At 41.9% G+C, this 22,018-nt stretch overlaps 1 protein-coding gene across 4 annotated transcripts in view; it reads left to right on the forward strand.

The window, feature by feature from the left end:
- The first annotated feature begins 770 nt into the window (after positions 1-770).
- The window catches only part of TMTC4 (transmembrane O-mannosyltransferase targeting cadherins 4), an 85,954-nt gene continuing 64,706 nt past the window's right edge, over positions 771-22,018 (forward strand). For all 4 annotated transcript variants that reach the window (XM_037799853.1, XM_037799851.1, XM_037799852.1 and 1 more), the window contains exons 1-5: positions 771-894; positions 7,174-7,389; positions 13,327-13,442; positions 14,549-14,765; positions 20,894-20,981. In XM_037799853.1, the coding sequence (XP_037655781.1) occupies positions 7,228-7,389; positions 13,327-13,442; positions 14,549-14,765; positions 20,894-20,981 (583 nt within the window). In that variant the 5' untranslated portion in view covers positions 771-894; positions 7,174-7,227. The remainder of the gene's footprint in view (positions 895-7,173; positions 7,390-13,326; positions 13,443-14,548; positions 14,766-20,893; positions 20,982-22,018) is intronic.

Here is a 22,018-nt window from a genome sequence, read left to right on the forward strand (position 1 = left end):
GACAGCAGGACGGATGGAGGATCTGGCCAGGTGAAGCACAACAGCAGATTTTGGTGTGTCAGCCAGAATATTAAGACCTGAATGTGGAAGATTTGCTACAACAAAAGCGGGGGACGCAGGGCCTCGGATCAAAGAACACAGGTTCGGTTCTGTTCTGAAAGGTAGTAAGTGTAGACATACACTTTTAACAACTGCTCCCAGACAGGAAAAAGTCTATAGAATTTTGGTTGTTCTGATACAGCTCCTTTTCCTTTGGGGAAGCTGAAATCCCTCAGCGGAGCACAACAGAGCCGGAGAAGCGCGAGACATACCAGAAATAGCCTCCCGGAAAAAAGGAGGGGAGGGGGGATGAACCCCGCGCGTAGCGCAGACCGCGCACACCTGCAGCACCCCGGGAGGGCCCGCCTTCTGGGGTGAACGAGGAGGGCGCAGCCCGCCACTCCCGGGTTAGGATGGTGCCGCCCGTTCCCCGTCCCGACCCCTCTTGTACTCCGCGACCCAGCGCGGCAACAGCCATCCCCCAGAGCTCCACTTCCTTCTCTCCCGCCGAGTCAGTCTGGCCTGCGCCTGTCTCCGCCGATTAACGCCCTCTGGCGGGACGTCACCACTGCGTTGACCAATGATCTGAAAAGGGGACCGGGCTGTGGCGTTAGAGTGACAGGGGTGGCAGCCAATAGCCGGGAGGAGGAGGCGGGCCGAGGCGGGCCCGGGTGTGTGAGAGTGAGCTCCAGGGCGCGTGGGGAGTTGCGGGCGGGCGGGCGCGCGGCGGGGGGCGGGGGGAGGCGGAGGCGCGCGGGCGGCCCCTCCCCCTGGCCAGCTCCGGGCGGGCGCCGAGAGCCGCGGGAGTTTCCGCACCTGGGAGGGAGATGCTGCCGTGGCTTCGGCTCCTTGCAGGTAACGCGCGGGGTGGCCCGGAGCCGCGGTGGCGGCCCCTGCAAGGCTGTGCGCCGCCGAGCGCGCTGCGGGGCGAGCGGAGTTGGGCGCGGAACCGACTCGGGGTCCCTCCTGCCGCTGCGCCCCGAGCCCTGCGGAACTGCCGGGACCGGGGGGCGGTACCACCCCCCCCTGGATGGCGGCGCTGCTTGAGGGGTGGGATCCAGCCCCTCCGCGGGCGGTTTCCGGACCTGGGCTGGGCTCAGGGCTGCGGCCAGGAAGGGGTCATCGGGGGACGTCGGCTACGGGCTCCCTGGTCTTGGTGTAAGCAGAACACCGTACAAAGGGAGAGGCATGGAGGGTGCGTGCCCTGCCTGTTGGCGCCCCGGGGCGCTGGCTCCTGCCCTCCTCCTGAGACTGTGGACACGACCCCCTCCAGTACTCCCCGCTCCAGCTGGACAGCCGCTCCCTGTGCCCGGGGTGCCCCACGCGCCTGCATCACGTCTTCGGAGCGGCCACCTGGTCGCAGTGCCTAGTCCGCCCCAGCGCGCGCCCTACGCCACCCCGCGCCACCCGGCGCCTGGCCGCCAGCTGTCAGCGGCGCAGACGTTTGCAGTGTACAGCCGGGCCGCTTGGCCGCCTGCCCTGGGTTAAAAGGCTTACTACCCTGCAGCGCCGTGACTGCCAGCTACTCTCACGCTCTGCTGCAAAGCGGCACGAGAAGGGCGTGCAACCGGCCAGGGCGGCCCGGGGCTACCGAGCTGCGAGTTACCACGTGGACTTGGAGTTTGGGGAAACAGAGCAGGTGGAACAACCACCGCCTTATCCCCCTGCGAACTCCGCGGGGCTCCTGGTTTTGTTGATGTTGTGACTGTCGTTTGTGTGTGTGGTTTCTTTCTGCTTTTTTTAACCACACACAAAAGAAGGGAGGAGTTAGAGGAACGATCTAGCTAGAGCACTGGAAATCAGCCCACACTTTCCTCTTTCCTCAGGAGAGCAGATGGATGGGGGAGAATTCCTTAAGAAATAGTTATTGTAATGACTGACTAGATCCTCTCCCAGTACCCTTTTCTGCAGTCCGACCGCGCCTGACTTACTCCAGGTGGGGTAAACCGACGCCGGCGGACTTGGAAGGGAAAATGGCTGCAAGCTAGCAAGCTGGAAACTTTCTGGGACAGTTGAAAGTTAAATAGTGAATGTCGACCCACACACAGACATTCTTACTATAGGCAAGCCTAGCCCTCGTGTGTTATTGAATTTAAACACGGGAAGGCAATCACAAGAGAAAGATATCTTCAGTAGCATTTTGTTCAGCATGAGGTTGGGGAGGGCAGTGGAGATGACCACCTCCCTTACCTTGAGGGCCCCGGAATATGAGAAGCCAGATCAGGGTTTGCAGGGCTACCGCAGGACCATGGATGCTGGGTCAGAATTGATCTGGCTCTTTAATCTGATTTCCAGAGGCTCTGTCTCATGTCAGACTGGCAGAAAGCAGCTGACTGTGTGGATGGATTTTTCCTGATGAGGTAGAAAGGCTGGGCAGAGGCCAGCAGGCCCTGGGGTGCATGTGGAAAGAATATTCTTCAGTAGGTGTCTGCTGCTGATTTTTCCAGGGTGAATCATTTCGTCTTGCCCCCACCATTCCCCATTTCTGCAGCCCAGGCTGATGTATTGGCTGTCACTGCTTCCCCACGGTTCCCAGCTTTAGTGATGTTTAGTTCTGGGGGCTCTCTTTGAGGTCTTTTTGACCCTTTCATTGATGATTGGCTGATTTGTTTTAACCCTCTGAAAATGGAGGGTTGATTTTACAAGTCTGAGAAACTTGGAATTAAGAGAACTTCTTCTTTGCAATTTCAACTACTGTTAGGGGCCAGTTAATTCCAAACAAATTGTGAAATAGACCCAAGAGTCAGATAAGGATCAGAATACCAACTTTATTACTGGTAAAACTGGATGGAGCACTCTGCTTGGAACAAGGCCGAGGCTGCAGTGGAGTTCTCTCTCACTTAATAAATCAAACTTACCCATCCAGCCAAGGCCAAGGTGCCAGGGCTCCCAGGCAGGGCATCACATGGAGAAGAGGAGGAGGCCAGTGCAGCTGGGGGTCCATCAAGAGAGCGATGGAAAGTGCCCCCTTTTTGTTTCATGGCCTGGGTACGAAAAAAGTATGGAGGGGGGCCAGTCCTCCAATCTCTACCACCTCACATGGGCAGGGCTTCCATTATCTGAGCACCAAGCCTGGCTCTGATCATTGCAGAACAATGTTCATTTATCATTTGAGGGAGGGTGGTGAGGAACAGTGTCACTGTGTGTGGCTGTGTAGTTGACGCCTGACCAGGAGAGCAGTGTGTCCTGAGTTCACCCAAAGGAAGGGGTGCCCTTTACTCAATTGCACCAGGTCACCTCATGGCCTAATGATACCCCTTGTTGCTAAGTTCATCTGCAAGAATAAACAATTGATGGATGTGGATGTTCCCAAGATAGGAAGCCAGGAACTAGACACCAAGAACTAATTTCTCCAAAATAATAAGAATGGGAATGAATTATTTCCATACATCATCTCATTTAATCCTTACCACAACCTCCTGGGGGAGGTGATTGTATCTTATTTTGCAGATGAGGAAACTGGTCTTAGAAGGATGAGTTCACCCAATGTCATACAGCCAGCAAGTCCAGATTTGCCTGTCTCTATAACTTGTGCTTGTAACCACTGAACTAGACTCTGAAAACTTTGTTTGGGTTTCTAACATTTCGTTAATTTTTTTTCACATTTGCCAACCAAAGGTGTTTTCTGAACTTTTCCAGTACACACATTAAAGGTAAATTCCTTAAATGAAAAGGGCATTTGTGAGTGTTTGCAAGGGCAGCAAGGAAGGAAGGGACCTTGGAGACCTAGCTAGTGGGGGAGGAGCCCTCAGAGATAGAAGAGCAGAGAAGCCATATGAGGATGGCTGAGCCAGCCAGATGTAAGAAATAATGCAGGAGGGAGAGGGGGGTGGGTGGCAACTAGACAGAATCTAGGTTCCCTGATGTCCCTGCAAGAGAAGAAGAGGAGCAGCTCATTCTGAGATTGACTGAGCCATCCTGTTGACTAATAGAGGCAGGGCCTGGCCACCAGCAGACCTCAGGCTCAGGCCTCCAATCTTCTCTGCTCACATGTCTGCTGTTGCTTCAGTACTAAAATAATACATCTTTGTTTCAAACAATCTGAGATGGACAGTGAGCCATTTAAGAGCACAAATTATTTCCTGATTCAGTCTTCCTTCTGTAATGCCATTTGAACCTCATGATAACCTTTTATAAAATAGCATTCAAATATTTGAGGCAAAAGCCAATAGCATCAGGACCAGTTACCTGACCATTTAACAACTCCCATTTACATTTTTAAATAGATGTAAATTATTTGCTTTCCCCCAAATTATTTTTCTGAACTGAAGAACGGTTTTATTCCCCTCATGTTAAGTCATGGTGTCTTGCTAACTCCTCCCTTTTTAGTTTTTTTTTAAATAGCAGGAACAGTTTCTTCAGCAGAAAGGTAAACATAGTGGCTGGGGCCTGTGTGGTTACCTCTATTGTGCTTGCAGCTGTAACTTGGATCTCTGAGCAGTGGTTTATCCTTTCATCGGAAAATAAAAGAAGGTACCAGATAGTAGCTGGAATATTCCCCCAGCACTTGCTGAGAGCATGTCTTACATTAGGCCAAAAGGCTCAAGGGACTGGCAGTGAAGGAGTTGCCGAGCTTCTGGTCTCTGGATTGTAAATCTGAACCTCCTTCCAGCCCCTGGGAAGGGAGGATGTTACCATAGAATAAGATGCCCCATTAAGTGGTTTGATCTGTCTCTGTGGGTTCATTCAGATATAAGTCCATAGAAAAGATGTCTGAGACCCAAGAGGGCCTATTTTGCTGATTTCCCATTGATTCCATAATCTGGGGCATTTGCTTAGAGATCAGGAAACAAATACATCCAAACTGCCTTCCCGATTAAGGGGCCTGGGATTCTCTTCCATCTCAGCACGAAAAAAATGGGGGCCAGGTCCTCTAGTAGGGAAGCCGAGAGCCTCAGTACCGATACCCCAAATACTAAAAGGAATTTTTAAAAGAAAGAGGTCTCCATTTGTGCTTTTAACCTCACTGAAGAAAACATTAGTAGTGTTGGGTAACTTAACCTGAGCATTTACTAAAGCCAGGCGGTGTTCTGAGCACTTTAGGTGGGTATCTCATTTGACCCTCATGGCAACCATATTAACACCATTATCACCCCCATTTTAGAGGTGAAGAAACTGAGGGCCCAAAAGATTACTTTTCCAAAATTACACAGGATTGGAAACCAAGCAGTCTAGTCCAAACATGATCCTGGGATATCCAAATAAAGCATCTGTTAGGGTTGTGATGGGAATGGGGCATATAAAATCAAGCTTGAGGGGTAGTTTGATATTTGGGCAAATTCCAAGGCAGGATGTTATTTGTTATTTAGGCAACTCTCAGAGTAGCATAGGAAGTAGACTCAGAGAGGATAAGTGACATGCACAAGGTCACATAACTACGAAATGGGAAATCTGGGAGACAAAACTGTCTGGCTTTTGGGAAATCTGGGAGACAAAAATGTCTGGCTTTAACATTCTGCCTATTTGAAAGAAAAGTTAAAAATAAATGTATGTTTTTAACTGAACTCTTTACCTAATATTGGAGGTTATAGCCTGACCTAGAATAGACCCCTTCTTCTCCTCACCCCATCATTTAGCATACAGCTCAGTCCTTTCTGGATAAGATATGCCAGTGGATAAGACTACAGTGTTCTCTCCCTCTGTTCTCTGCGTGTGCACCATTAACCTGGCAACTGATCGGGTACCCTGCCTATGACTTCTCTCGTATTAAACTAAACTCTTCTCTCTCGTACTTTTGTTTAACTTGCATATGTGTCTGAGTCCTACAAATAGACTGTAAGTCTTTCAGAATCAGAATCATATTTTATATTCTCCCTACCCCCCACCTCCCATCATATGTTAAGACCCAAGGATGACTATATGTTGATATTTCTTTACTGGATGAAGAAAGTTGGTAACTTTTTTTTTTTTTTAAACTCTCTAAACTGGTTCAAGGACTATAAAAAAATGATTTGCCTTATTGGGTTGATATAGGATTCCATTAAATCAGTGTTTCTCAAGGGTAAAAGGGCTTCTGATTCAGTAGTTTGCAGTAGGGCCCAGGAATCTGCATGTGTCCCAGGTAGTCTTTCTCACTACTAGAGTTTGAAAACCACAACCCAAAGTTAATGATTGTATCCTATAAAATTGAGCATAAGTGACTGTCTAGCTCTTACTCACTTAAGGTAAATGTGTTCACTGTAGAAGCACTCCTAACAATGCGTTGATGGAAATTTATATCGTTAATATTATTTCCTTTTTTTCTCATTTTTTAATTGTAGAATATAACATATATACAGAAAAGTGATAACTTTCCAAGTGCAATTTAACAAATAATCAGCACAATTCAAGGAATATTCTAGGTTACAATTCCACAGTTTCAGTTATTCTGAACTATTTGACTTGTTATGAAATATAACATATATACAAAAAGGTAATAACTTTCAAAGTATGATTTAACAAGTAGATACATAGGAAATTTCCAAAGTTATTGTGAGTTATAGTACCATAGTTTCAGTTATTTCCTTATGAAAAATAACATATATACAAAAAGGTGGAACTTTCAGATTACAGCTTAAAATATCTATAGAACAAATTTCAAAGGATGTTATGGGTTACAATTCCACCATTTCAATTCTTTCCTTCTAGCTATTCTAATACCCTAGCAACTAAGAAAAAGAAAATCATAAAAATTCATTATTTATAATCCTTTGTTAAATTCCATCTTGTCTGTTGCTACCCCTTCCTCTAGTTTAATCACTTTCCTGATCTTCAGGGATGTCTGGGCAGTGACCACCCTAATCTATTCACATTGAAAAGGGGTGTTGACTTTATGAGCAAATGGGGAAATAGCTGGTTGATGTTCTTGAAGAGGCTATTGCCTCTGGGTTTGAGGACTTAGCTGGCATAGGAGTGCTCTGAAGGATTTAAGTTTAACAGCTGTCATCCCTATCCATTACCACACCTTTGAATTCACCATCATTAACATATCTGAACATATTAGATTTTCATTCCCCCCACTAGCTACTATCAGTAGGTCCTTAATATTCTTATGACACACAGATTTTCCATTGTTCAGATAGTTCATAGGAGTGGTAATATACAATCTCTCTCCTTTTGTGTCTGAGTTATTTCTATCATGTTACTATTTTGCAGATTTTTAACTAGCAGAATGCTGGAGCAAGAGACTGGCAGCCTGCAATCTCCAAAATGGGCGAGTTGGATGCCGATTTGGACCACATCATTCCATCATCCCTGCTTCCTCCCTTCTGGGCTAAGTTAGTAGTAGGATTGGTTTCCCTTGTGTGTTTCGCCCGTAGCTATGATGGAGAGTTTGTCTTTGACGACTCTGAAGCTATTGTTAACAATAAGGTTTGTATCTTAATTCTTTTCTGGTAAACTTATCTTAACCACTTTCCTGCATCTCAATGCTAATCTAGCTGTGTGAATTATTCTCTGTTAAACTTAGGTTAACAATTTTCCTGGGTCCTACTTGTACTCTAGCTTTTCCATCTCTTTTAGATAGCATTTCCTTGATTTAGTGCCTCTTTAATTGCTGGCTTCTGGGTCTCCAATCCAGAGAGACCTCAGTCTTTCCCTTCTCACATACTCTCTGTGAGGCCCCAGGCTGCACACCTATCACAGGAACCGGTCTTCTAAGATTACAAGGCAAGGGTAGTAAGGTTGCAGAGTACGTGTTTCAGGTTTTGTGACATTTCCCAGAACACCAGGCTAGAATCGTTTAAAAAAAAAAAAATCACGCATTTGCTACATGATGGATGAATCCTACCACCTGCCACTGAAAGGTGCATTCTCAGCAGCAGGCAGAGAGCTGGCTTCCCCTCTGTCCTTCACTGAGAGCATCAGGACAGCCTGCTGACAGCTGCTGAAGAAAGGGTCGTGTGCTGCTCCTGAGTGCTGCTGGTCCTGCTCATTTCTTGTTTTGAGACTCAAATTTGCTGAGTTTGCAAAATCTGAATCAGTTTTGCTCACCAGTGGGTGCTATAACAGTGCAAGGAAAATGATAATCTTTTTCACTTCCTCACTAAAATGATAAGAGAAGAAATAGGTTTATGGGAAGAGAAGAAAAAGATTGAAACAAGCTAAAAGAAAATCAGAACAAGAAATTCAGTGGCAGGGAGGGCCCAGAGGAGAAAAGCCATGGATGCTTAGCACCTTTGGGAGAGCTTACAGATCTAGTTACTCCACAGATGTTTGTGTGTGTGTGTCTTAACCCATGAAGATGATGTAAAGGAATACACCGGTCTTTTTAGTAGACGTAAGTGTAGCAACTCTTTGTAACACTGTTGTGGAATGCTCTTAAAAAAATTGAAGCCATAGATTCCACCAAATGAGGAAAAAATCTTTTCCTATTGAAAATGTTGAGAAAAATTATCTATGCAACAATAATGTAAACTGTGGGGAATCATGATTGTTTTGCATAAACTTTATTTGTAACATGATATTGTAATGGATCATCTCCATTTTTGGTGGCACAAACTTACGGAATTGTTGATGTTTATTTTTAATTCAAGTTCACCAAGCAGTTACTGCAGATGTTTCTGTTTCAGTTTTTTTTTTTAATGGTGCTTAAAAGAAAAAAAAAAGATAAATAAGTTTGTAGCACTAAGCAACTATGTCACATTGGTGGCTTAATATCCACGATGTTGCTTTTTCAACCCCTCTATTCATTTTGGTGAGTGTCTTAACTCTTTCCCTTTTATATAGTGGAACATGTATAAAGTGTTAACTCAGAACCTATGTCAGAGATCCTTGGTTGGCAAGCAGGAAAAAAATGTGAACACAGTTCTGCGTGGGATGCCCTGTATTTGGGTGTAATTCTGTTTCTTTCCCTGTGAGGTAAGGCAGATGAAGCCATTTTGTGGGTCAACTGAGCATTGTCTTGGCAGTGTTTTCTGGAACATCACACTGTGCCCTTTTGTTAACTTGCTAGTTCCCTTTTTTCTTTCCTGTTTAATGAAAGGCACTCCTCCGTTCATTGGCACTTTGCCTATGGCAATGTGAAACAGGCTGTTACTGGATTTTATTGGTGTTAGAAATTGTTTTCCAGATGCTTCCTTTTGCTATTGAATTGCCTTTATTTTTCATGGAGATTATAATTTTCATTAAGACAGTTGAGTTAGCAGGAATTTCAGAAACATCTTTCCCATAAATTATGATGAAGATAAATTGACCTTTCTTCAAATAGTGCACCTTGCTGTTTGTAGGCTACACCGAATCAAATATTTAGAGCTGCTTTGGTGTTCATTTCTTTCCAATAAAGAGAACTGTCCTCTGCTCTACCTCTCCACAAATGAGCAGGTACTTCCATGGCAATGCAAAAGAACTTCCAATTTTGTAACTGAGTAAACTAAGTCAGTGGTGAATTATGTGATCTTCACAAAATGTCTAACCAACTCTGCAAGGGTTCACTAGTTGATGCTTTCTGGAACTGGCACTCAATGGAAGTGAAATTCACCCTCCAAAGTGGGTATCAGGTGGCCAACTTTGCATCTATTACCTGTTCTCAACCCTATCCCTTTGACTCTACAAGCACTTAAGTAGCAGGTACTTCCTGAACTGCACTGTGCATCATGGTCATTTGTTGCATTTTTGGGCCACCCATCATTTGACACACTTCTTCTATTTGGGGCATTCCCCACCTTAGGATTCTTATAAGCTGCAAAAGCCATCCAGCTAGGATGCATGCTCTCCCTGCAGGCACGCCTGCCCTGTTGTGCCCTACTGGTGGTGTCAGGAGCTGGTCATGCAGAGGTGGGGTCTGGAGGCAGCTGGGCACGTGTCTGGTGTTGTGATTTGTGGTTGTGCTCCTGGCTGCAACCTGGTTTTCCAGCCTTCACAATAATTCTGTGAGCCTTGCACTATCCTTCAAAACATTCTGTCTTTGCTTAAATCCATCAGAGTTGATTTTGTTTACTTCTTGACTGATAACTGTGCAGTGCTTATTAGCTCATCATAATTTCTAGTCCCTGAGATGTTCCTGTTTAATTATGTTTTAAAGAAAAAAATAATATTCAGCTTTGTTACTTACTCCACAGTGCCTTGTTTGCCTTTTTTGTTACAATTTAAGCAAACTAGTTTCTTATTTTCTGTATTTAAAAGATGCATTTTAAGCATCTATAGCATAGTAACAAATTAAATTACCTCAGCTGTAAGATGGGTACTGCTTTTTTAATATTTAGTGATTTTATCTTTAAGAATTATTATGATTATTATTATTATTTTTAGTTTCACAGTTTGATGAACTTGTGATCACAAATGGAAAACTAAAAAATATATGTGGTTTTCTACATTTACATTTTAAACTGGAATGTTTTTGGTACATTGCCTTGTTGATTGGATGCATATAAAAGAGAGTGATGGTGATCTTATTTATCTCTGTGGTCAGTTTGTTCATCGCATCCATTCGTGGTTTAAGCACCTTCTGTGTACTCCCAGCAAAAGCAGATACATATGGGCCTCGGGGTGTCTATTGGGCTGACAGCAATTCGGCAGTCCTAACTCACCAGCATGTCAGGTGCTATGATGGACATGTGAGATGAGTGAAAGCCCTGGAAGGGGGCTTAGATCTGCTCAGGAAGGGCAGGGCAGACTCCTTGAGGAAGAGATTTGATGGCTGAGATATGAACAGCCAGAGGAGCTGAGAAGATGAAGAGCTGAAGGGTGACCATCAGGGTAGAGGCCTGTTCGTACAGAGCCTTTGGGACAAGAGGTAGTCTGAGCTTCATGGGGACTAGGGGAATCATGAGGGCAGCAGGAGCCCAGAAGCAGCAGGAGGAGCCTGCAGGGCTAGGAGACAGACACCACACCAGGCTCTGGAGCCCATGTCACGTGTGGGAAACTGTTGCAGTGTTTTAAGCACAGCAGGGTGGGTGATGTGTTCTGATTTGCATTTTGGAAAGAACAATGTGGAAAATATATCAGAGTGCTCTGGCAAATCAGTTAAGAGGCATGACTGTATCCTAGATAAGAGACGATGGTGGCTCAGCCCAGGACTTGGTGGTAGAAATTGAGAACAGTGGGCAGATTTGAGAGCTTTTAGGAACTTGAGAAGAGGATTTGGTGATGGTTTAGATATGGGGGTGAAGTAGGAGGCCTGAAGCATGCCCAAGGTTGCAGGTGGGCATGTGTGGATGGACCAAGACTGACCACCAGAAGGGATGGGATGGAGATCATGAGCTGCATACCTCTCTCTCTCTGTTGTTCTTGAAAGAATTCTTTCAGGATGATATTTAACATTCTGGGGTACTTGTCAGAGCAGGTTTTCTGAATAAAACACTATTTACAAAGGGGTGAAACAAACCACTCAGATTACTATTACTGTTATGCTCTGGAAAGCAAAGATCTTAGTAGATATAGGAGTATCAGATAAGATAATTTGTCATCTCTCATTTATTTAATTTTTTGCTGTCATGTCTTTCTTCAAAAATCCTCTTGCCTTTATTTATACATGTTAATCTCCTTCATGATAAATTATATTTAGGAAAAGTGGGTTTTAATATACCCATAAGGTATGCAAAGCATGTTATTCTCATTTTGCAAGTTAAAGAAATTGACCAAGAAGTTAACAAATAGTTTTACTGGGATTAAAATAAGGAAAACATAACCCAAGTGCAAGGTGCTTGGACTGTAATAGGGAACAAGACAGGAAAAAAAAATCTCCTAGCAAATTTATGTCCTAAAGGAAAGAGATGGACATAGTTAAAAACAAAACACAACACAATCGATCATTCAGAAAGTGATAAATACTAGTAAGAAAACAAAACAAGTGAGGTGATAGACATTGGAGGTTTGTGGGAAGTCTCTCTGAAGAGGTGAGGTTTCTGCTCAGATTCAGGGGTGGACTGGCTTCAGGTGTGGCTGTATTCAGGGCTGAGACACCATGGGGGACCCAGCTTCCCTCGTCTCCTGGCTCTGCCTTCCCATGAGTTGGCCTTTTTCCCAGGCTCTGGCAGAGCCGCCAGCAGGTCCAGGCTCACATCATCACAACACTAAGTCCAGGAGAGGAGAACATCTGCTTCCCTCTTAGTTCACACATGTTCTGGAAGATTTTCATTGGTCTTGATTGACCTGCCTTGGGTTGTGCCCATCCTGAACCAATCACCATGGCAAGGTGCTAATTGGATTTGTCCAATTGGTCACATGCTCTAGCCTTAACAATGTTGCAAGAAATGTTCATGAATAATTAAAAACTAGCTTCTCTAAGACAAAAATAGTTTGCATGTTTACCTTTGCAGAGTCTTGATTCTCCTGCCAAATGAGTACTTGTATGGACAGAAATATTTTCGCTGTTATTGAGGAGGCTGAAGGACACAAAACATATAAATACAAACATGAAGTTAAGAACCTAATTTAAAAAAAAATTATTGTGGTTAAAAAAAGAATAGAATTTGCTATTTTAACCATTTTTAAGTGCACAATTTAGTGGCATTAATTACATTCACAGTGTTGTACAACCATCACCACAATAATTTCTAAAACTTTCCATCACGGCAAACAAAACTCTGTACCCATTAAGCATTAACTCCCCAATTCCCTTCCCCCCACCCACCCCTACCCACCTGCCCCTCCTGTGATCTACCTTCTGGGTCTATGAATTTGCCCATTCTGGATATTTCATATAAATATTCGGGATATTTCATATAAATGGAATCATAAAATATTGGTCCTTTTGTGCTTGGCTTATTTCGCTTAGCATAATGTTTTCAAGATTCATCCATTTTGTAGCATGTATCAGAACTTCCTTTTTTATGGCTGAATAATGTTCCATTTATGCATATAGCACATCTTACTTATCCATTTATGTGTTGATGGACCCTTTGGTTGTTTCTGCCTTTTGACAATTGTGAATAATGCCGCTATGAGCATTGGTGTATAAGTATCTGTTTGATTTTAATAAAACCTGGATAGCCCTGTGGTTGGAATGAGAGATAGAACACCTTGCAACAGATTGTACTCATCAAACCCGTACAACCATGTAGACGTATTGCATCTTTGATTGAGCCTTTGATTGTTACTTCCTGTTAGGATGCATCCAGGCTGATACAGAAAGGAAAATGGGAAGCTCTGCTCATCCTCCTTGAGGGTGGCCTGGCTTGGAGTCTTTCCCTTCCAGAGCCAGTAGAAATCCATGTGTAGAGGGGCCAAATGGGGTCCATGAGCGACCACAAGAGCATGACTATTTCTTACCCTTAATAAATAATGTTTCTAAGGGTGTTAGCTTCTGTCTTGGCTGTCCCCTCCATCCATTTCCCTTTGTCCAGAATGTTCTCTGATGTGTTCCTGCAGGACCTCCAAGCAGAAACGCCCCTCGGTGACCTGTGGCACCATGACTTCTGGGGCAGTAAACTGAGCAGCAACACCAGCCACAAGTCCTACCGTCCTCTCACTGTCCTGACTTTCAGGTGAGGTATGACAGCACAGGCTCGTGGGAGGGCTGCCCCACGGCTGCTTGTCTAGTAAAGCCTTCCTAGTGGTGGCGATTCCAGTCAATGATTCCCACAGAATTATAAGCCACCCCCATAAAGGTCTCTTAGAAGTACATGTTCTTTTGTAGAATTGGTGCCCAACTATTAGGAGTGAGAAGACAATATTAAGAGACTGTACATGAGCAAGATTTCCTTCAACAATATAAGGAATAAATCTTTCACTGTTGGCAAGCCAATGTACAAAAACAAAATGAAACCAAAAATCATTCCCCTTCCCCATTAACCAGAGAGCTGTGTCCATTAAATAGGTTTATTCACCTTGCAAAAGTTCCTGTGGATAGGAACTTTTGTAAGAGAATTAATAAAGTACATACAGTATTTCTCAGAGAAAACATGGAAAATGGAACCACTGGCAATTTACAGAGCAGTCAGAATAAAAATCTCTAATAATGAGAAGGTGTTTCATTGTACAGTAGGCTGGTTGACTTACTGTAAAAGAACACTTTTTTTTTTTTTAATAAGCAACTTATGTAAGTAAACCCCGGGTCTTTATACTACCCATGAGTAATATGTGGTATATTATATCTTCTTGTCATTCTCACACTTCAGAATCCTCTAGCTTTCCTTCCTATCTTCCTCTCCATGTATCAACAGTCCCTCTCTCCTTTGCTATGCCCTTTTCTTCCATTTTTTCCTATGCAGTTAAGTATGCTCATACCTTCTCTTCAGCCTTCTTAGCTTGACAGGCATTATTTATCTTGATGCTATTTTTACCAACCTTGCACCAAGTTTTTCTTGTCTCTTTTTTTTTAAACTTTCAAAAAATAAAAATAAAAAAAAATTTCCAGACAAAATAAAACAAAGGAATAGGAAAAACAAATATCCTGAAATAACTTCATTGCTTCCACAATGCTCCAACCGTACCACAAGAAAATTAACAAACCATAGTCATTCCTGAGAATTCCCATATCGTTAAGATCTCCTTTTAATGTTTTTAATCACCGACGTTTTCCTCCAGATTGTTTCCATTTTATCTTGCATGCTTCTGCACATCTAACAGGAGCATCCTTTGTCTACTGCAGGATTAACTACTATTTGTCAGGAGGCTTCCACCCAGTGGGTTTCCACATGGTCAACATCCTCCTGCACGGTGGCATTTCTGTCCTCATGGTTGACGTCTTCTCAGTGTTGTTTGGTGGCCTCCAATACACCAGTAAAGGAAGGAGGTTAAATCTCACCCCCAGAGCGTCCCTGCTGGCTGCCCTGCTGTTTGCTGTGCATCCGGTGCACACGGAGTGTGTGAGTATCATCTGCCTGTGGCATCTGCATTTGCGTAGGAAACGATAAGATGTCTGCAGGTTGTCTTGCTTTCATAAAACAGCCTTCCTTAAATACTTTATTTGGTCCAAGGGCTGTAGGAAGTATGCTCTGCAATGCCCTGCCAGACATTTGAAACAATTATTTATGGATTGAAGATGTCTCTCTTAAGAGAAATTCAGAGTACCATAAACATGTGTATGGTATATGTATAACAGCATGGTATGCTCTCTGTTGATACTTCCTGTTTCGCTTGTATGATCACACCAACGATAAAGGTGTGAATATTGAATAGCGCTTGGCTTAGGGGTCTAAAGGCCTGCGAGTAGGAACCTTTCTTCAGTGAAGCATCTGGTGTACTTTTCCTATGTTAGCTGAGAGCTGTATAATTGATAAAATACTTTCTCGTACTTAATTGATTGACACAAAAACTCAGATCAGATAAGCAAATATAACACTGCAATCCACAGATGAGGAAATGGCCTGGGAGGATAAATAAAGGATTTAAACAGGGTCAGTCATATAGCTAGTAAAGGCAGGGCTAGAACTTAACTCCTGGTCTTCCAAATCCTGGGGCTGAGTCTTGGAGATGCTGGTGTACTTTCGGTTGAACTGGAGAGTGGATCCCCACTTTCTTGCTGAGGAAATCTCTCTCCTACCTTCTCCTCCTCCCTCTCTACCTGTCCTTCAGCCCACCTCGGTGAAGCAGGGGTGAAGAGAGAGTTCTCTTCCCCCGACAGGCTCGGCTCAGGTGATGAGGCAGCACCTGACGGGCCGAACGCTGCTCCTCTGTGGGCTGCATCCTTGTTCCACTGAGCAGCAGTTGAATATATTTGGTACGAACTGTGTCGGGATTTTTCTACCCATTTGTAGGGTTTTCAGGAACCACCCAACTCCCTTCACCACATCAACCTTTGAAAATGTAAGTCAGAATGTTTGCTGAGGTAAAATATTTTATTTTAGTCATTCATTCTGTCAAGACGAAACACCTAGGATGAAATACTATCTGTTCTTTATTACTTTTCTTAATAGACTTCTGCATTTAATATGTTTTTAAATACTTACATTTAACCAATTGAAACCAATAGAGGTCAACATGTTTAGCAGAATTCCTATTTTTTTGTGTCTGACTTTATTAAACTATTGTTTTTTGGTATCAAGAATATTGTGGAGATGTCACAACCCGTTCCTAATATCTTGTTACTTTAAAGTTTTTAAAAATAATTCCTGTAATGTTTTACTTCAGCATATGCAGAGGACTTGAGTGCATAATTGACTGGAAATTGTTAAAAAAAATAGTTATAAACTAGTTATTTATATACAACTATGGCTGAATTAGATTTTGTTTCAGTGTGTGTTCTCTTTAATGAGTTAGATATTTTCTGGGATGCATAAATAGTGTGTCTACTGATCATAAATAGACTTTCTGGAAAAGTACTGATTCGCTGTTTTGGTCCTTGTCTGATTTAGTACAATCTTAAAAGTGCAATGAAATATCTGAATTGTTAATCGAAGTTTTCTAACATTCTGATTTTAAGTATTGGGAAGTTAGTTTATAAAAAAAAATTTTTAAGTGCCAACAAGTATAACTGGATGTGTTTACACACATATACCTCAGATAAAAGCAACATTTATTTGTGAACATGTTAACCCCCAAATTCCACTTTTCAGATCTCAGATCTTTAAAAGGAAACCAAGGGAAATCTGCCTATAGGAGGGAAGGGAATATCTTCTTCTCCCTGCCCCCACCCTCCATTCCCTGAAAGCCATTCAAACTCAAGTTATGAGAAATATTTGTTAGTAATTAAAAATTAGCACTCCTAAGACAAAGATATTTTATATGTTTACCTTTCATTGTTAATGACACAGTCAGTAGTCAGTTTCCTTTTATCTGCAATCCCTTGTTATCTCCTATTCTACATATAAGCCAACTTTAAAAATCAGCAAACATAAGCCAACCTAGCAGGGGAAATCACTGCCCTCCCCCTTACATGAGATCTGACACCCAGGGGAGTGAATCTCCCTGGCAATGTGGAATATGACTCCCAGGGAGGAATCTAGACCTGGCATCGTGGGATGGAGAACATCTTCATGACCAAAAGGGGATGTGAAAGGAAATGAAATAAGCTTCAGTGGCAAAGAGATTCCAAAATGAGCCGAGAGGTCACTCTGGTGGGCACTCTTATGCACAATATAGACAACCCTTTTTAGGTTCTAATGAATTGAAATAGCTAGCAGTAAATACCTGAAACTATCAAACTACAACCCAGAACCCATGAATCTTGAAGACAATTGTATAAAAATGTAGCTTATGAGGGGTGACAATGTGATTGGGAAAGCCATATGGGCAACACTCCCACACTCCCCTTTGTCTAGTTTATGGATGGATGAATAGAAAAATAGGGGAAGAAGAAAAAAAAGGCACCCAGTGTTCTTTTTTACTTCCATTGTTCTTTTTCACTTTAACTTTTATTCTTATTATTTTTGTGTGTGTGGTAATGAAAATGTCAAAAATTAATTTTGGTGATGAATGCACAACTATATAATGGTACTGTAAACAATTGAATGTATGCTTTGTTTTGTATGATTGCATGGTATTTGAATATATCTCAATAAAAATGAATTTAAAAAAAAAAGAAAAATGAGCAAACATCAGGACCACCCAAGAAAACAGATGGAAAAGAGCTCCTAAAAGCTTTCCTGGCCAGGACCACTTGAGTAGCCTTGTTTTCTGGGCTGTTGATTGGGCCACTGTCTTGAACAGAAGCCCTCAGGTACAGCATTTGGACTGAGTGCTCATCAGTTCTGGGATGAGAAGAACAGGGACTTGGGTAGTCAATGTGCTTCCTTTTACTGTTATTAAGAGGGTGATGCGCAACGTAGGCCATTCCGAGTTCACTAACATACATTTCTTAACTTGATATTAACATTTATGTATTCTGTGTCCTTATAGCTTCTTGGCGCTAACACTGAAAATGTTACTGAGCACTGCAAATAAGAACCTGAATTTGCCCATCTTCTAGGATGACCAACCATCCCAGTTGGCCCAAGACTGGCGAGGGTCCTGGAATGTAGGACTTAACCTTTTTATAGCTGGGGTAATCCCAAGCAAACCAGAATGAGTTGGCCATCCTACCGTCTTCCCACCTCCCAGTCACCAATTGGGAGTGAAATAATTGTAATCAGTTGTTATTTGCTTTTCAACTGATATGACGGTCTCTCTCTATAAAATATGCTACCCCAGATCAAGCTATATCATTTGTAGCCATGTCAGACTTCGGATAGCAGGAACTAGTGGTGGAAGGAGAGTCTCAGGGAAGAGGTTGTGTAGCCCCTGCTCTGTAGTTCAGCAACCTGGAGTTGCCATCAGGATGGAGCCACCCTGGTGGGTTCCCCGATACTACCACCGCTGCAGTAGGTTTTAGCTTTCTTTTTCCTTAAAGTATTGGTGAAAATTTCAAGTCGCTTGATTTAGGGCATAAAAGAGGGAAGCTCAGGCCTCCTTAAGAGTTCTGCCCTTCCAGTGAACCCAGAGTTTATGACTAAAGGAATTAGGAGGGGAAACATTCTCCCTTTCCCCTCAACCCTCTTCCTTTTTATCAGCCCCTGTGCAAATTGCTCCTAGTGGGGAAGCAATGATGCCGACTGCTTTATGGATTCAGGGGGAGATTGTGATTATTTCTCAAGAAAGCTCTGATAGGAGTGTTTCAGGCTATTTGTAAGTCTAAAAAATAGCCTTAAAAATTTGTCTAACTATGTATTATGCAAATATAAGAAAAGAAAAATAAAATCTCTCCTTTTTGAATGCCCATTCCCCAAGCAATGATTGGATACAGTGCCTCTTGGGAGAGCAGAGAGCCTTTTAAAATTTTTGCTATGAAATCTCACTTTAACTATGATGCCAAAAAGTCATTATAAGTACTCAGTGCTCTAATTTACTTTAAAACACTTGCCATACTTCTAAAAGTTAGTTTTTCTTGACATCAGACAATATAACTTACATTGCTTAAGTGCTTAGGAGTCTGTTCAACAATTAGCAAATTTAAGAATGTTTGTTTACAAAAAAAAAAAAGGTTATGATGTTTAAAGTTCATTTTAGTACTGATTTTTTTTTTTTTTTTTTTTTTTTTTTATATATCCTCAGTACTGATTTTTTAAAAATGTATCTTAGCTACCCGGATAATGAGTGGCTTAGACTACTCGGTTTTGCTCCTATCCCTGTTATTTATCCAAACCACTTCTGTCTTCTTCATTCATTTCAAAATGTCATGCATTTTGGTCATGTATTCTGACCCACCCCTGTGCACACACATGCACACACACCTTCCTCTGATCCCATTGGTTTAATGGTCTCTTTAGATGAGCTTCTCTGGATTGACTTTATCTTCTGTGAGGTTTTGAGATTCCCTTCCAGCCGCAAGTATTATTTCTGCAACTATGAGATATTCTCCACTTCCCCTCTCATAGTTCTGGGAGAAGGACCAGAAAACCAAGATGCTTGGGCTACTCTCTCACTCTTGGTTGCCCCTATTGAGCTTCTGTGTCCTTTTCCTTTCTACCAGTCCTATTTAGAGAAGAACCATTTGGGCTTCAGGAGGGGAACTAACCCTGAACCAGCACCTACTGGAAGCTAGGCTCAGTAGTGTTTAGCTCTATGCATTTAATGTAATCTGATTTAGTGAGTTTACGTCCCTGACTATTCAAGAATGCTTATTGCATATTCATTTCATTCATGAAGTAATTATATTGTTCAACAGATTTTGTTTCTAAATGTGCATAGTTGTTCCAACATCTGCTGAGCCTTGGTTTTGCTCTTAGTTTTCTTCTCAGTGGGTTTTTTTTTTCATGTGTGCAGTAGTCGCAGGTTGGACTCATTAGCGTGTTCATTCCTCTTAGTGATTGCATGAGCACCACGTGCTGCCATGTTCACCTCCATCAGGAGTTTACAATTAAAGTAAACAATAGAGCTCATCATTTTGTATCTAACCACTGTAGATGGAAACTCTTCCTAAAACATATTATTTTCATCTATTGCTTTTGCAGGCATATATGGAAATATGATAACAGTGTATGAATTCATCATTTTCAGTGAAAAAATCCTCATATTCATATATTCTCTTATTTCCATTGATAGAATAGTCTTTTATTCTGCATTTCACATGTCATATATCTGTCCTTTGAAAAAAGTGGACCAGCCTACCAGTGATTAAAGTGATACCTAGAGAATCACAGCAAAAGCTTTGCTATATCATAGTTCAGGTGCCAGTTAGTAAAGGATTCCACATAAACTAGATCAATACTCATGAATGGAAGTCTCTTGTCTTTCCTTGCCATGAAACATTTGGTGAACAGTTATTGGAGTAATGAGCCTTAAAGAAATACACAGAAATTTTACATTGCCTCATTGTCACGAAAGCAAAATAGGAGAGGGCAGATTCATCAATGTGGAAAATAGGGGGAAGGAAATGGTAGATGATTACATGCTAACGCCAGAAATTTTATTCTATTTCCTTCTTACTTGTTAACAATCTTTGAGGCATTCTGCTTTCTAAATTAACCCATGTAATCAGTTTTGGTCTGAAAGGAGGAAAAGATGACAGGCAGCTTTGAATGTTTATTCCTGTATCTTTTTCTGTCTGCCTGATGACTTTTAACACTTGTTTCCCAAGTACCTGTACTTTTCAAAACCATGTGCATCCTTCATGTTTCCAATCAAATTTTGTTTTTAAATATGCCCTTTGAGCTGATAACATTTTCCAATTGAAAATCCACTTTGGAGACATCGGAAGGCTGGGTCTGCAGAGCTCTTTGGTGTAACATGCTAAATAATACAGTTTTTACTGCATATGTGCAGTGTTGTCTGTGTACAGCTCAAAGAATCTCTTGCTGATAGGTTCAATCCAATCCAGTGTTTTCTTGGAAGCAGGTAAGTCAAGTCCTAGACCAAAAAGTGAAAAGAAAACCAATGATAAGCCAACACTACATGTTTGTTTCACAGTTATACACATTATTTTAATAGGCAAAGTCTGATAAATTGTTTTTCTATTTCTAAGTTGAAGATTTGTTTAAAAATGTTTTATGTAAATCTTTTTTTTTCTTCCCTTTTCAAGGTTGCTGGCATCGTTGGCCGTGCAGACCTCCTGTGTGCCCTGTTCTTTGTGTTATCTTTCCTTGGCTACTGTAAAGCATTTAAAGAAAGTAAGCAATACATTTGGCTTCGTAATTCTGCATCTTCTTTATGTTTCTGTCATGTTGAGCAATGTTTTAACATATGTGAAATTATAAGTTTATACAACATTCACTTTGAGAGAATGTGAGTCAGAAGGTATACTCTCTTTAGATACATCTGTTTACTCCATTGCTTTTTCTAATAATACAAAATTCAGACATAAATGTTCATATGGGAGTTTCCTGTTGAGTGGTAAAATGCATCTTTTCTTGTACTAAAGCAGTTATGACTGATTTTTTTTTTTTTAATAATCCATCCAATTTGTACAATCGATGGCTCTCAGTATAATCACAGAGTTGTGCTTACATCACCATAATCAATTTTAGAACATGTTCATTGCTCCAAAAAAGAAAAACCCCATACCCCTTATAATCCTCTATTATTGACACCTAACATCGGTCTGGAACCTTTGTTACAACTGATGGAAGAATATTTTAATATCACCATTAACTATTGTCCATAGTTTGCATTAGAGGTATTTTTCCCCATAAACCACCCTATTATTAACACCTTGTAATAGTGACATGTATTTATTCTAATGCATGGAAGAACATTCTTGTATTTGTACTATTAATCACCTTTCTTGTACACAACAGGGTTCAATGTTATACAGTCCCTTGTTTCATTCTCTAGCTTTCCTTCTAGTGACATGCATAGCCCTAAACTTCCTTTTTCAACCACAATCACGATTCAGTGCTGTTAATTCACTCACAATAATGTGCTACCTTCACCTCTATCATTTCCAAACATTACAATCAACCTTATTAAAAATTCTGCACAAATTAAGCATCAGCTCCCCATTCTTAACCCTTATTTGATCTTCTGGAAACCTGTATTCTAGATATTAACTCCATGAGTTTGCTCACTATATTTAGTTCATATTAGTGAGATCATACAATATTTGTCCTTTTGTGTCTGGCTTATTTCACTCAAGGTAATGTCCTCAAAGTTCTTCCATGTTGTCACATGCATCAGGACTTCATTACTTCTTGCAGTTGAATAATAT

This window comes from Choloepus didactylus, chromosome 12 (genome assembly GCF_015220235.1).
Source record: "Choloepus didactylus isolate mChoDid1 chromosome 12, mChoDid1.pri, whole genome shotgun sequence".
Lineage (NCBI taxonomy): Eukaryota > Metazoa > Chordata > Mammalia > Pilosa > Megalonychidae > Choloepus > Choloepus didactylus.